Below are 12,070 nucleotides of genomic sequence, written 5' to 3'. Positions count from 1 at the left end.
TCCACCCTTGTGCCATGGACAGGAACACCTCATGCTAGATCATGTTGCTCAAGACTGCATACAGTCTTCCTTTGAACACCTCCATAACTTCTTTGAATTACCTGTTTCAGCGTCTTGCCAACCTCATGGTTAAGAACTTTCTCCTAATGTCTAATCTAAATTTAGTTTCTTCCATTTTAAAGCCATTACCACTTGTCCTGTCACAGGAGCCCCTATGTCCCTTTCCAGTTATGTTCTAGGTCTCCATCAAATACTAGAAAGCCACTCTAAGTTCTCCATAGAGCCTTCTTTTCTCCATGGCAAACACCTCAACTCTCTCAATCCATCTTTGTAGGATGTTCCAGCCCTCTGACTTCCTTCATGGCTTCCTCTGGACCCACTCTAACAGTTTCATGCCTAGAGGCTCCAGAGCTAGACGCAGTACTCCAGGTAGGGTTGTATGAGAGTAGAAGGATCGCATATTTTTTCTTGACCTGCTGGACAGTTCTTCTAATGCATCTCAGGATATGAGTGATTTTCTGGGCTGCAAGCATGGAGCTTGACATCAACTAGCACTCCCAAGTCCCTCTCCTCAGGACTGCTCTCTATCCATTCGCCGCCAAGTCCCTATTTTTACCTTGGGATAGCTCTGAACTATGTGCAGGACCTTGCACTTCACTTTGTTCAAATTCATGAGGTTGGCATTGGCCTACCTCTCAAGCTTGTCAAGGTTCCCTCCAGTATGCTAACTATACCACAGAGTGGTGTCACAGAATCAAGGAATCAACCAGGTTGGAAGCGACCTCCAAAATCATCCAGTCCAATCTATCACCCAGCCCCATCAGCAGTCTTCCTGACAGTCCCTAAATTCCACTGCCTGTGTCACCAACAAAGTTGTTAAAAAGCACTGGTGTCAGTATCAAATACTGAGGAACACAGCTCACCACTTGTCCTCACTTAGACATCAAACAATCTGCAGCATTTTTTTGAATGTGAACATCCAGACAATTCCTTATCCACTGAGAGTTCCACCCAACAAATCCAAGCCTCTCCAGTTCAGAGACTGCAATGTCATGCAGACAACATCAGTTGCTCCTCCTTTGTCTATTGCAGAGTGCCACCTTACCAGAACACTGACTGTGTCCTGGAATCCTTGATACTCCCTTCATGAAATATAAGTGGAGCGTTCAAGTTAATTTAGCAACACTGGCTTGAAAACATTAATTTGTAGACAGCAACTGTAATAAAAACATACCTTAAAAAGGCAGATGTTCCAAATACATTTAATAAATATTTAAACAGCACTCTTAGCTACCTTAGACTTAAGGCAAATTCTCCAGCTTTTACAGAAGAAATTATGAGATCTGCCTCCCTAAAAAATAAGGAAATATCCTGTTTACCAGCTTACAGATTTGTTGCACTTTCCTTTATAGTCCTCTGTATTAACTGCTGCCTACAACTATTCCTGTCTATACCAGGTAACAATTTTTGGCAAATAGATTTGTGACACTGATGCCACAAGTCAAACTGTATGTTTACACATATACAGAATCACTTAAGTTGGAAGTGACCCCCAGCTGAAAGTAATCTTTAATTCAACCTTCTCTTCCTACCACATTCAAGTAGGGACAGCTACACATGGTTGCTGTGGACCATGTTCAGTTGGATAACAAACACCTCTAATGATGGGGACTCTACTTGCTCTCTGAGCAGCTTTTGCCACTGTTTGACCCATCCCATCATAAAATAAAGGGGTTGGGATTGTTAAGGCTTTTTATTTGTTTTCGTTGCCTCTGGCCCTGTCACTCAAGCCTCCTTCTGTCCAGTTTGAACAGTCCTATCTCTCTCAGCCTCTCCATATGAGACAAATAATCCATTATCTTCACCATCCTGGTACTCCTGCTTTCTTGTATTGGTGAGCCCAGCATCAGACCCAGCACTCCAGATGTGTCTCACCAGTCCTAGGCAGACGGTAAGGACCATCTCACTCAATCCTGCTGGCAATGCTCCCTCAGTCTGCACAAGATACTGCTAGCCTTCTCTGCCATGAAGGCTGCTGGCTCTGTCCACTGGGAAGGCCACATTCTTCTCTGAAGAGTGCTTTCCAGCTGGTCAGCCCCCAGCGTGTGTTTGGTGTTATACCTCTGCAGTGCCAGAGCACTGTATTTCTTTTGTTGAACTTAAAGAGACTCTTCACAGTCCAGTTCTCCAGCATAGTCAAGTCACTGTGGATGGCAGCACACCTGGGGTTTCAGCTATTCCTCTCAATTTTGCACTGTCTGTAAACCTGCCAAGAGTGCACTCTGCACCACCACTTAGGTCAAAGCACTGAACAGTATTGGCCTGACCCCTAGAGTACAGCCTAGGGAACCCCACCAGCACCTCTACACAGACCCTCTGAGCTCTGTCATTCAGCTGTTTTTTAATTAACTTCACTGTCAATTTATCTAACCTGTACATTTGCCTCAGGAAGCTGTGGGAGGTGTCAAATACCTTACTAAAGCTGAGGTATGCTCTCTTTCTCCCCAAGCAAATGACCTCTTTGTAGAAGGCTGTCAGATTGGTTAAGCACTATTTCCCTATCATAAATCCATGCTGACTACTCCTCACCATCTGCAACAAAACATAATTGCAAGACACAAACCTTTATCCTGCAACAGACCAGACACTTTACAAAAAAAAAAAGAAAAAATATTTAAATCTAACCTAGCTTTTATATAGTATGTAAAAGCACTTAAACAGAATCAAGTATATAAAACTTGTAAAGCACTGGTAACATTTTATTGGTACCGACCATACTCTGGAAGTACAAAGAGGAACTGAACAATCACTTCACTTCAATGAAGCACAAAGACACATAAAACAAGATGCTTTCTCATCCTTCCTACTACACTTATCAGTGAGATAAATACCAAGATTATTTTTTTATTTGTTTGTTCGGATGGTTTTGGTGGGATTGTGTGGTTTTTTCCTGGGATTTTTTGTTTGTTTTGTTTTGTTGGTTATTTTGTTGTTGCTGTTGTTGTTTTTCATTTTGCTTGGTTTTTTTTTTATTATTTAAAGAAGAAAGAAAGATACATGAGAAACTGGAAAACTACTAAATAAGTACTACAATTTACAGCTGAATCTGCAGATGGAGTCCCACAGTAAAAAGATCCATGCCCCCACTCATAAAATTTGTGTTCCTCTCCACTTCCTCAGCCACAAAAAACTGAGAGAAGGTGAAGAAATATGGCAAGATATTCTGTTTCTCAATAAGGCAGGCCAGTGAATGAAGTATTTTTGTTCTATACTGAAGTCTGGGAGTCAGAAGACAGCATGAAACAAAAACTATATAAAGTGTAGGTCAAGAGACTATTCACTGTTTTAAACAAAACACCATCATCTCTTGGTAACTAGAAATACTAACAATAAACTACTGAAAAATCCTTCTCAAACTTCTCCAACATCAAATACTGGTTCACTTCTGGATTACTTCATCTGAAGCTTTCATTTATGGATGTAACAAAGATACTCAGTTCACTTAGTGCTTCGCTTCCTGTATATGGACAGGTACAATTTTGCTCTTCTCCATTCATGTAAGACAGCACTCCTAACACCACAAATTCAGGTCTGCCAAATCTGTAAGCCACACATCAACTCTGGAAAAGCAAGGTGTTTGTCTTGTATGGACAACAGAAATTATTTCATTATCATGCTTTTTTTTTTAAGATAATAAAAAGAGAAAAGGTTACCTGCTACCACACTAAACAGCCACTTCATACACCAAAATCAAGTTATATCACACTTCATTTTTTGTTTATACAGTACCTAACTGCACATGACAGTACTACTTCCTCTTAGTTTTCAGTGCAAGAGATTCATCCATCACTATGGAAAAGAGCCTTAAGCCACTATTAAAAAAAAAAATCATTTTTGTGAGTTACTGAAATAAACAAATACAGCAGAACTCTGGACTTGCCACCTTCAACACTTGTGTGAAGAAACCACAATTTCCCTCTATAATCAGACAGAATATATGTAATCCATGCTTATTTAATACTACTCTATTCACGTATCCATCTTCATCTCCTTTTCTCACTGCTATGTTGCCTCAACAAGCACCAAGATTGACTGTAAGACTACATATGCTTTGGATGAGATCTGTTTTAACTAGATGGAGTTTTGACAGGCTATTTCGTTTATATGATTGATAGCTTTCAATTTCAACTGATTTCCATTTCAAATTATCTACTGCTCAAAAAAAGACTGTATGAAAATGTCAGTTTTGATGGAACATAATGGAACTGCTCTTGCCACCTTAATGCAACAACACGACCTAAGATAATTTTGTCCACTAAGATTTTAAATCAAATACACAAATAACTATTCCACATACTGCTGATTTACAACCAAATTAGACAGCATCCATTCATTAAACCCAAAAGCATCTCCTTACACCACTTAGTCTCTGCCAGTAAGCTTTGTGAATGGAGTAGAATGTACCGAAGGGGAAAAAAAATATCACCAAGTTACTCAATTTATTCCCCAGCATCCTATGTCTCACATTTAGCATTAAGCTAGAAAGATAAACATACTACTGCTGTGCTTCAGAAAAGTGAAAAACCATATACAAGGAAGAGACAAATTTTAAGCTGGTTTTGCTCTGGAACAAAGAAGATAAAATTCTGCCTTACTAGGAGATTTTGAGTTTGTGAATAAAGATGGCCTGTAACATGGTAACTATCACCTTCCACTGCTGGGAAATTGAAGAAAACACTGAGAGAAGATAAGGTTCCCTCTTCCTTAGGTATGTGGAAAACAGAAGAGGAAACTAAATGTACCAAGTGCTTGCTAGCAAAGACAAACACATCATGACTACTCTGAACAAACATTTACTGTATCCTGATAGGAAATGCAGAACTTGCATCTGTTTCATTTGCTTCACTTCCCAACTATTTAAGTTAGTTACTCTGAAAGCCAGAACATCAACTACATGTCAAACGTATTTTAGAAACTTTTCATGCTCAAAAACATATTTGGTCTATAACACCCTCTGTGGCGTAACACTTGCAAACTGAGAACTCGTTCTGATTTTGTTCGAGTTTGTTGGGGCTTTGGTTTGGTGTTTTGTTTTGGGGTTTTTTTGTTTGTTTTTTTTGTTTTTTTGATTGGTTGGGTTTGGCTTTAATTTGCAAATTTAGGACATGAAAAAGTGATAAAGTTGTGTCTAACTATTTGCAGAAACTTCAATTTTTTTTAAAACTTAAAAGACTAATCTAAGCTTGGAGTACAAACTCGAAAACACCCGCAGCACTTTTCACCAGGTATCTTTGTTTGGAGTTAGTAGCCAAACATTCAGTAATTCTGCAATGTGATGCATGTCCATTAGAAGGCAAAGAAGCCTACAGAGTTGTTATGAAAGGAATAACGTCTTTTCATTCTGGTACAGGAGAATCGTCATTTCTTATCACATAAAGCAAGACCAGGATTGAAATGCACGCTCAGTTTTCTGATGTACACATAATACACAGTAAGCAGTTAAGACAAAGAATCAAAACCTTTTTCCAGAATCACAGAATTATCCACCAAGCAAATCCTGCATACCTCCTGTAAAAACTGAATGCATTAGGAGGAAGTGCGAAAGGGTGGAGCTAGCAGTCACATTTAAGCAAATGGAATAGCAGTTTTGTAATCATATTCAACTGGAGAAATTTAATCCAAGTTTAAATTACAAGATCAGTTACTGCTCTTATGATACAACTTATATTGGATCTTTCCTTATACAAGATGATAGATAATATTATCTTTGCTTTTGGTAAGAAATCAAGAGCTGAAGTCCATTGAAGCAGATGGTATGATTACAAAGATAGGGCTCTTCCCAAACAAAACAGCATGACTGAAAAGATACAATATACTAGCAACATATGGCCAATTTAACTTAACTGAGAATGGTAAGAACTGATGCTGTATAAACCAGAGAAGAGATGAATGAAAGAGAAAAAAAAAGCTTATAATTAATCAGCCTTTTTTGTTTTTTTGTTAAACAGGAAAGTCATACAAACTAATGATAAAGTAACAAACAAAAAGGTTATGTATACAGAGATATGAACTTCTGAGACAATTTTTTAATGCATTTTACATCTTGGATGTTTGTGTACTAAAGAATTTTTGTGAGAACATTTAACTACAGAGTGACACCCTGCTCCTGCAGAAACATCAATGTCCCCTTTGTGTGGAAAAGGCGAGTAGCTTTGTCAATCAAAACAAAATCAGGGCCTTTGCTGTGTTCCCCTAGCAGGTACTCCTTGTCAGGCATCTGACATATTCTTTCATGGAAGTTAACCATCACACTTGCACTTGATTTACAAGATCATACTGTCACTGCAAAATTGACTCACAATTCTAGATGTAGTGACAATTAGTATCAAACAGGTAATATTCATAGTAATTATCCCACTTTCTAAATGTATTTCAAAGAAGCTTGTTTTTTGGCCTTTTCCTAGAGGGCTCTAACAGAAGTAGTAGCCTGGTCTTTCTGAGAGAAAAATCATGAGTGGTTATCTTCCTAGCTTGGCACACAACACTGAAAAAGTCACTTGGCTTTCACGTTTTTGTATTTCCCTCCTTATCCCTTGTCGAATATGCACAATCCTATTTCTAGATTGTCAGGAATTCTACAAATTTAAGACTCTCTAAACAGTGTCTTCACAAAACAAAGATTCAATGTTTACAAGCTTCCACAAAAAGCCCAGAAATTAAAAGAATAAAGGAATAATAGGAAGCCTGTTCAGGTTAGGGAGGATCAAGTTAAAAGAAAACCTACAATGTTAGACTTCATGTCCTACTTAAAACTGCAACACCGCCTGAAATCTTCTAAGTATGTGAAATACTGCTGAAGTTAACTCTTTGACAGTGGAGTCAGGAAGGAATGAAAAGAATCACTCAATTTCATATGGATTTTCTGATTAGTTTTCTGTCTGTGCTAGTTTGAAGTTAGCTAGAATGTTTTGGTGAGAAGGATTAGATTACAGGCTGTGAAAGGGAAACAATGGTGATGTCTACTTCACTCATAGGCTTGCTGACATATATAAAAACAAGAGTATAAACATAGATAAGGCATTCGGCATTTGGACACTCACTGGGCTGTGGGCTACATTTCTCTCTAACCTCACTTACCATCTGACTAATCCGTCTGCTTCCTAATGTCCCTGGCCGACCCTCCATTCTTCCTTGGGTCACAAGGCAACATCTGGGGTAAGGTTGAGGGGTGGGAGAAGGTGGAAGGGCGCTTGGGAGCCCCTCCTGGGGACTCAGGTTTCTGGGAGGGCTGTTGTGTTTCTGTATTACCTTTTACCTTGTATATTTCTGTATATACTGTAAATATCTGCTTGTGTATTGTGCTAAGCTGTAAATATAAGCTTCATTCAATTTCCAGAGCCAGCTGAGTCTAGTTTGAGTGATTTGCAAAGTGGGGGGGGGGGTGGGTAACACCCAAACCACTACACTGCCCTATACCTTGAATACATGTGCCACCTTGTACCCAACACTCTAAATTACTGACTACACTCAGTTTAACTTCAGGAACAACATATTTCCAGATACTGATGAAAGCAATTTCAGCCTTTGAAGCAATTAATTTTGGGGACAATACAGTACCTCCTTGAGGGTTATTTCCCATTCTAATACGAACCTGAAGAATTTCTACAGTTAATTCCAAAAGCTGTGTTTAGAATAATTACCAATTACACAAACTCTATGCAACATTATCTGATCTTATATTTCACACAGAACTGGTCTATCCCTACTACAAGATTTTATTACCAGCACTGCAAGACTCCTGATTAATCTAATGAATGGTTAAGTAAAACATAACTTATACTGCAGGTTTACAGTTTCTTTTTCAGAACTACCTCCTCTCTCCAAATACAGTCCAATTAAAAACAACTTTAAATTGTTTGAGCAGCAAAGCACTTGGACATTATCCATAGAAATAGCCTCTAACACTTAAGAAATACAGACTGTAATTCACTTAGAATTCACTTTTCCAGATTGCTTTGTTTTTTTAAAATTTTTATTTTAAAGATCAGATGTGCACATTGCTCTGTGTAAAATGGAAAAGAGAAATACTACTTTGGTGGGAGTTATTTCAGTACAAAACAGCACAACACAAAATGCTGAAATGGAGTAGGAGTAATTTTATGCCATAGACAGCTTCTTTAGTTAGCATTTAAAAAAAAAAAAAAGAAGAGAGAGAGTGAGAAGTCCGTGCCTGTTCTGAGAAAGACTACAGTGCCAGATTGGAAGTGTCTCCCCACAAGGTAGTCAGTTAAACCACCACTGCAATCGCCCTCTCCTCCTGGCAGGCTTCTGCATCGCTACGAAAATTCGTAAAAACCTAAGTCAGCTCGACAACAGCAACCTTTTTTTCCAGGAGCTGACTTCAGCCGCTACCAGAGTACCATCTTTTAAGTGAAGGGGAGCTTCACGTCCCTACAGCCACTGCTCACCCTTCATCACAGCAGGCCAGACAGGCGGCGGAGGAGCTGATCACTCCACCGAGCACCAGCCGGGGTTGCCCACACCGGGACTCCCATTCCGGGGCACTCTTCTAGTGCCGCTGCCTTCCTGCTGGAGCGGAACCGGGGGAGGAGCAGGGAGTGGGGGGGCAGGGAAAATTGTGCGCGAAAAACTTTCTGTGGGAGTTTGACACACACTTTCCACCGGGCAGAGGTGGGGGTCCAGCGCTGCAGCCCCCGCTGCTCGGGGGCTGGCGACGGGGAGGGGGTTGAGGGGATGGGGGTGTAGCGCCGGGCGTGGCAGCCCCCGGCGGGGCGGTGGCTACTCACTGGTTGGTGGGGGGCGCGTTGAGCGGGATGGCCACCTCCTCCTCTTCGTACTCCGGTCCGTCCAGTGAGTCACCTTCGTCCACAGTTCCAAGGCCCCCGGACAAGGGAGGCGGCGGTGGTGGCAGCGGGGGAAATACAGCGGTGGTAGTGCCGGGATCGGTGGCCCGGGCCGCCTCCAGTCCCTGCCCCAGGCCGGTCGCTGTGGCAGCACCACAGGGCGGCGGAGGGGCAGGCCCCGCGCCGAGCTCCAGGTGTCCCAGCACCGAGCACAAAGCCGGGCCACCTGATGGGCCGGCGCCCGGGCTGCTGCCGCCACCACCGCCGCCAGAACCGACTGGGAAGGGGCCCTGCGGCCCCAACCCCTTGCCACGGCACACGGCGGGGTAGTGTCCCGGCTCCGCTCCGGCAGTGGCGGTAGCTCCTGCCGTCCCAGCTGAGCTAACCGAGCCGCCCTCCTCACTCCCGGCCTCGGCCGCCATCATGTTGAGCCTCACCGCCCCCCCCCGCCCCCCCACCTCCCCTCCGCCGGCCGCCGCACGCCGGGGAGGTGGCGACAAAGGGGACCCGGCCCCCCCTCCCCGCCCCGCCCCGGCGGGGAGCGGAGCCGGGACGAAGGCAAAACTTCCCCGGCGGAGACGGGTTGGGAACAATACCCGGGCTGGGCGGGGGCTGGACGCACAGGGCAGCTCCGCAGGGCCCCGGCGGCGGCCGCCAGGGGAGCGGCTCCCGCGGCCCCGCGCTCTCACTCCGCCTCCCGCCGGCCGGACCGGGAACGCGCGGCAGCGGGACGGGCCGCGCCGCACCGCGCCTGCGCAACCCACCCCCTCACACACACCGCGCGCACACGCGTGCGCGGGCGGAGGGCGGGAGAATGTGAGGGACGCCGGGGTAGGAGGATTGTCTCCTGCTCACCTTGCTGAGGGTGAAAGAGGAATAAAAAGGGGCAGATGGCGTGGTGGGGGAGACGCGGCAGGTGGAGAGCCCTGAGCCGCGAGTGGGGCCTTCCCGGAGGGAGGCCTTGAGGGACTGTCTTAGCGACGTGGTCTTGCGACTTTTGGTGAGCGGTGCCGGTGGTCCCGATCCCGCTTGCATTCGGCCGCCTCGGCTCGGGCGAGATGGCTGCGGTCGTCCTGCGGCCGCGGCGCGAGTGTCCGCGGAGTGAGGGAAAGGTCCAGGTGCAGTTCACCGCTCTTGGGCTTGGCTGCCTCCACGTGGGCTGATCGATCTGCTGGCTGGGTTTGGCTTCTCTGCGTAAGGTGAACGTTTTCTGCTGTTAAAGAGAAGTGATACTTTTGTAGTAAGAATTTTAAAAGTGCATACTGGAGTCTACAAGATACTGTTTATCGTGTTAAGAGTTGCAACTGAAAAGGATTTTCACAGAATTAACCGGGTTGGAAAAGACGTTTAGAATCATCGAGTCCAACTATCACCTGGCCTTTCTAATTAACTGAACCATGGCACTAAATGCCTCGTTCAGCCTCATTTTAAACACCTCCAGGAATGATTACTCCACCACCTCCCCAGGCAGATGGCAAATCACCGTCTCTGTGAAGAATTTATTCCTAATGTCCAACCTGAACCTGCCTTGGTGCTTTTTGAGACTGTGTCCCTTTGTTCTGTCACTGCTTGCTTGGGAGGAGAGATCAACCTTCGCCTGGCTACAACCTCCTTTCAGGTAGTTGTAGAGAGCAGTAAGGTCTCCCGAGTCTCCCCCCAGGCTGAACCCCAGCTTGCTGAGCCGCTCTTTGTAGGTCTGTACTCCAGCCCCCTCACCAGCTTTGTTGCCCTGCTCTGTTCTGTTCAAGCACCTGAACATCTTTCTTAAATTGAAAGGCCCAGAACTGGACACAGTACTCAAGGTGTGACCTAACTAGTGCTGAGTACAGGTGGCAGAAGGACTTCCCTGGTCCTACTGGCCACACTGCTCCTGATACAGGCCAGTATGCCATTGACCCTCTTGGCCACCTGGGCACACTGCAGGCTCATGTTCAGTTGCCTGTCAACCAGTCTGCCCTGGTCCCACTGTGCCTGGCTGCTCTCCAGCCACTGTCCCCAGACTGTAGCATTGACTAGGGGGGGTGTTGTGGCCAAAGTTCAGAACCCATTACTTGGCCTTGTTAAAACTCATGGCATCGGACTGTGCCCATCTGTCCAGCCTGTCCATGTTTCCTGAAACTGACTTAGAATTTTTTACCTTGTTACTCAACCCTGGATGTTCTCACAGCCACAGTTCAGTCTTCATCATTAATAATTTTATTAGAGACGTATGACTTCGCACATTGGCTTTATCTCATGTGTAATTGCCTCCATGATCAAGAATAAGGCATCTATGACAAACATTAACAGCCAATGTATATGGTGTAGATAGCTTTTTTTCCCCATGCTGTTAAAAGAGCTGACAAATAGCAGCACGTTGCCACTTGCTCTCAAGAGCTCTCAGAAGGCATCTAAACATTCAGGTTTTCAAAGCTTTGCATTACCCAAAAGTATTAAGTGAATTTTTCCTGAGGCCACTAATACAAACCACAGCTCCCACTTTCACAGCTATCCAGCCATCCTCTTTTTATCTGCTGAAATGGGGTTTTGTATCTTGTTTTCTGAAAGCAAAGTTTACTTCCAATTGCACCACTAAAATCCACAGATTTATGCTGGGTTTATGCCCAGTGTCTGTGAAAGGAGTAGCTGGCTCCAGCCCTTAGTTTACAGCAATGTAACATTCGTACCCTGCTGGTTTTCTGTTGAAGAAATCACCGTTTCAGAAGCAGTCCCTTACAAATTCATTTTTCACATTGCCACCTTTCAGTATTATAAATGTAATTTCAAATAATATCATAGCCAGCCTTCTCTGTGGGTTTCTATTTGCTGCTGCTTGCTCTCCCTCACAGATTTTGAAATAAAATTATTTCAACACAGCCTTGTTGCTCTTGTAGGAGTACAACTAAATGTTAAAATGCAGTGTAAATATTTATAAAACTTCTTTCAGGAGGCAGCCTTTTCTAAGTGCCTCCCAGAGCAGCAATGCATGTATGGGTGTGTGGGGACTACAGGGAGAGCTGTGCTAAGAATTTCCTGTAGGAGAGGGTCATGTGGATGTGGCACTCCTTTGGAACATTTATTCTGCAAGATGCAGTTTTAAATTTTACAATGATTCATCAGAAAGAGATTTTTCTGGTGAGATCAGATGAGCTGTTGCTTCTCTGACCTTGACACATCATTTCTGTTCACTTTGCAGGCAAAGCTGTCTGTCCTGGCTCTCATCTGTC

General features: G+C 44.0%; 1 protein-coding gene across 1 annotated transcript in view; it reads right to left on the bottom strand.

The window, feature by feature from the left end:
* The window catches only part of RASA1 (RAS p21 protein activator 1), a 76,537-nt gene extending 67,241 nt beyond the window's left edge, over window positions 1-9,296 (bottom strand). The window contains exon 1 of the mRNA XM_064140805.1: window positions 8,808-9,296. Coding sequence (XP_063996875.1) covers window positions 8,808-9,289 — 482 coding nt within the window. The 5' untranslated portion in view covers window positions 9,290-9,296. The remainder of the gene's footprint in view (window positions 1-8,807) is intronic.
* Window positions 9,297-12,070: the final 2,774 nt, after the last annotated feature.

This window comes from Pogoniulus pusillus, chromosome Z (genome assembly GCF_015220805.1).
Source record: "Pogoniulus pusillus isolate bPogPus1 chromosome Z, bPogPus1.pri, whole genome shotgun sequence".
NCBI lineage: Eukaryota > Metazoa > Chordata > Aves > Piciformes > Lybiidae > Pogoniulus > Pogoniulus pusillus.
Note: the sequence above shows the minus strand (reverse complement) of the source record. Positions and strands in the feature narration are given on the sequence as shown.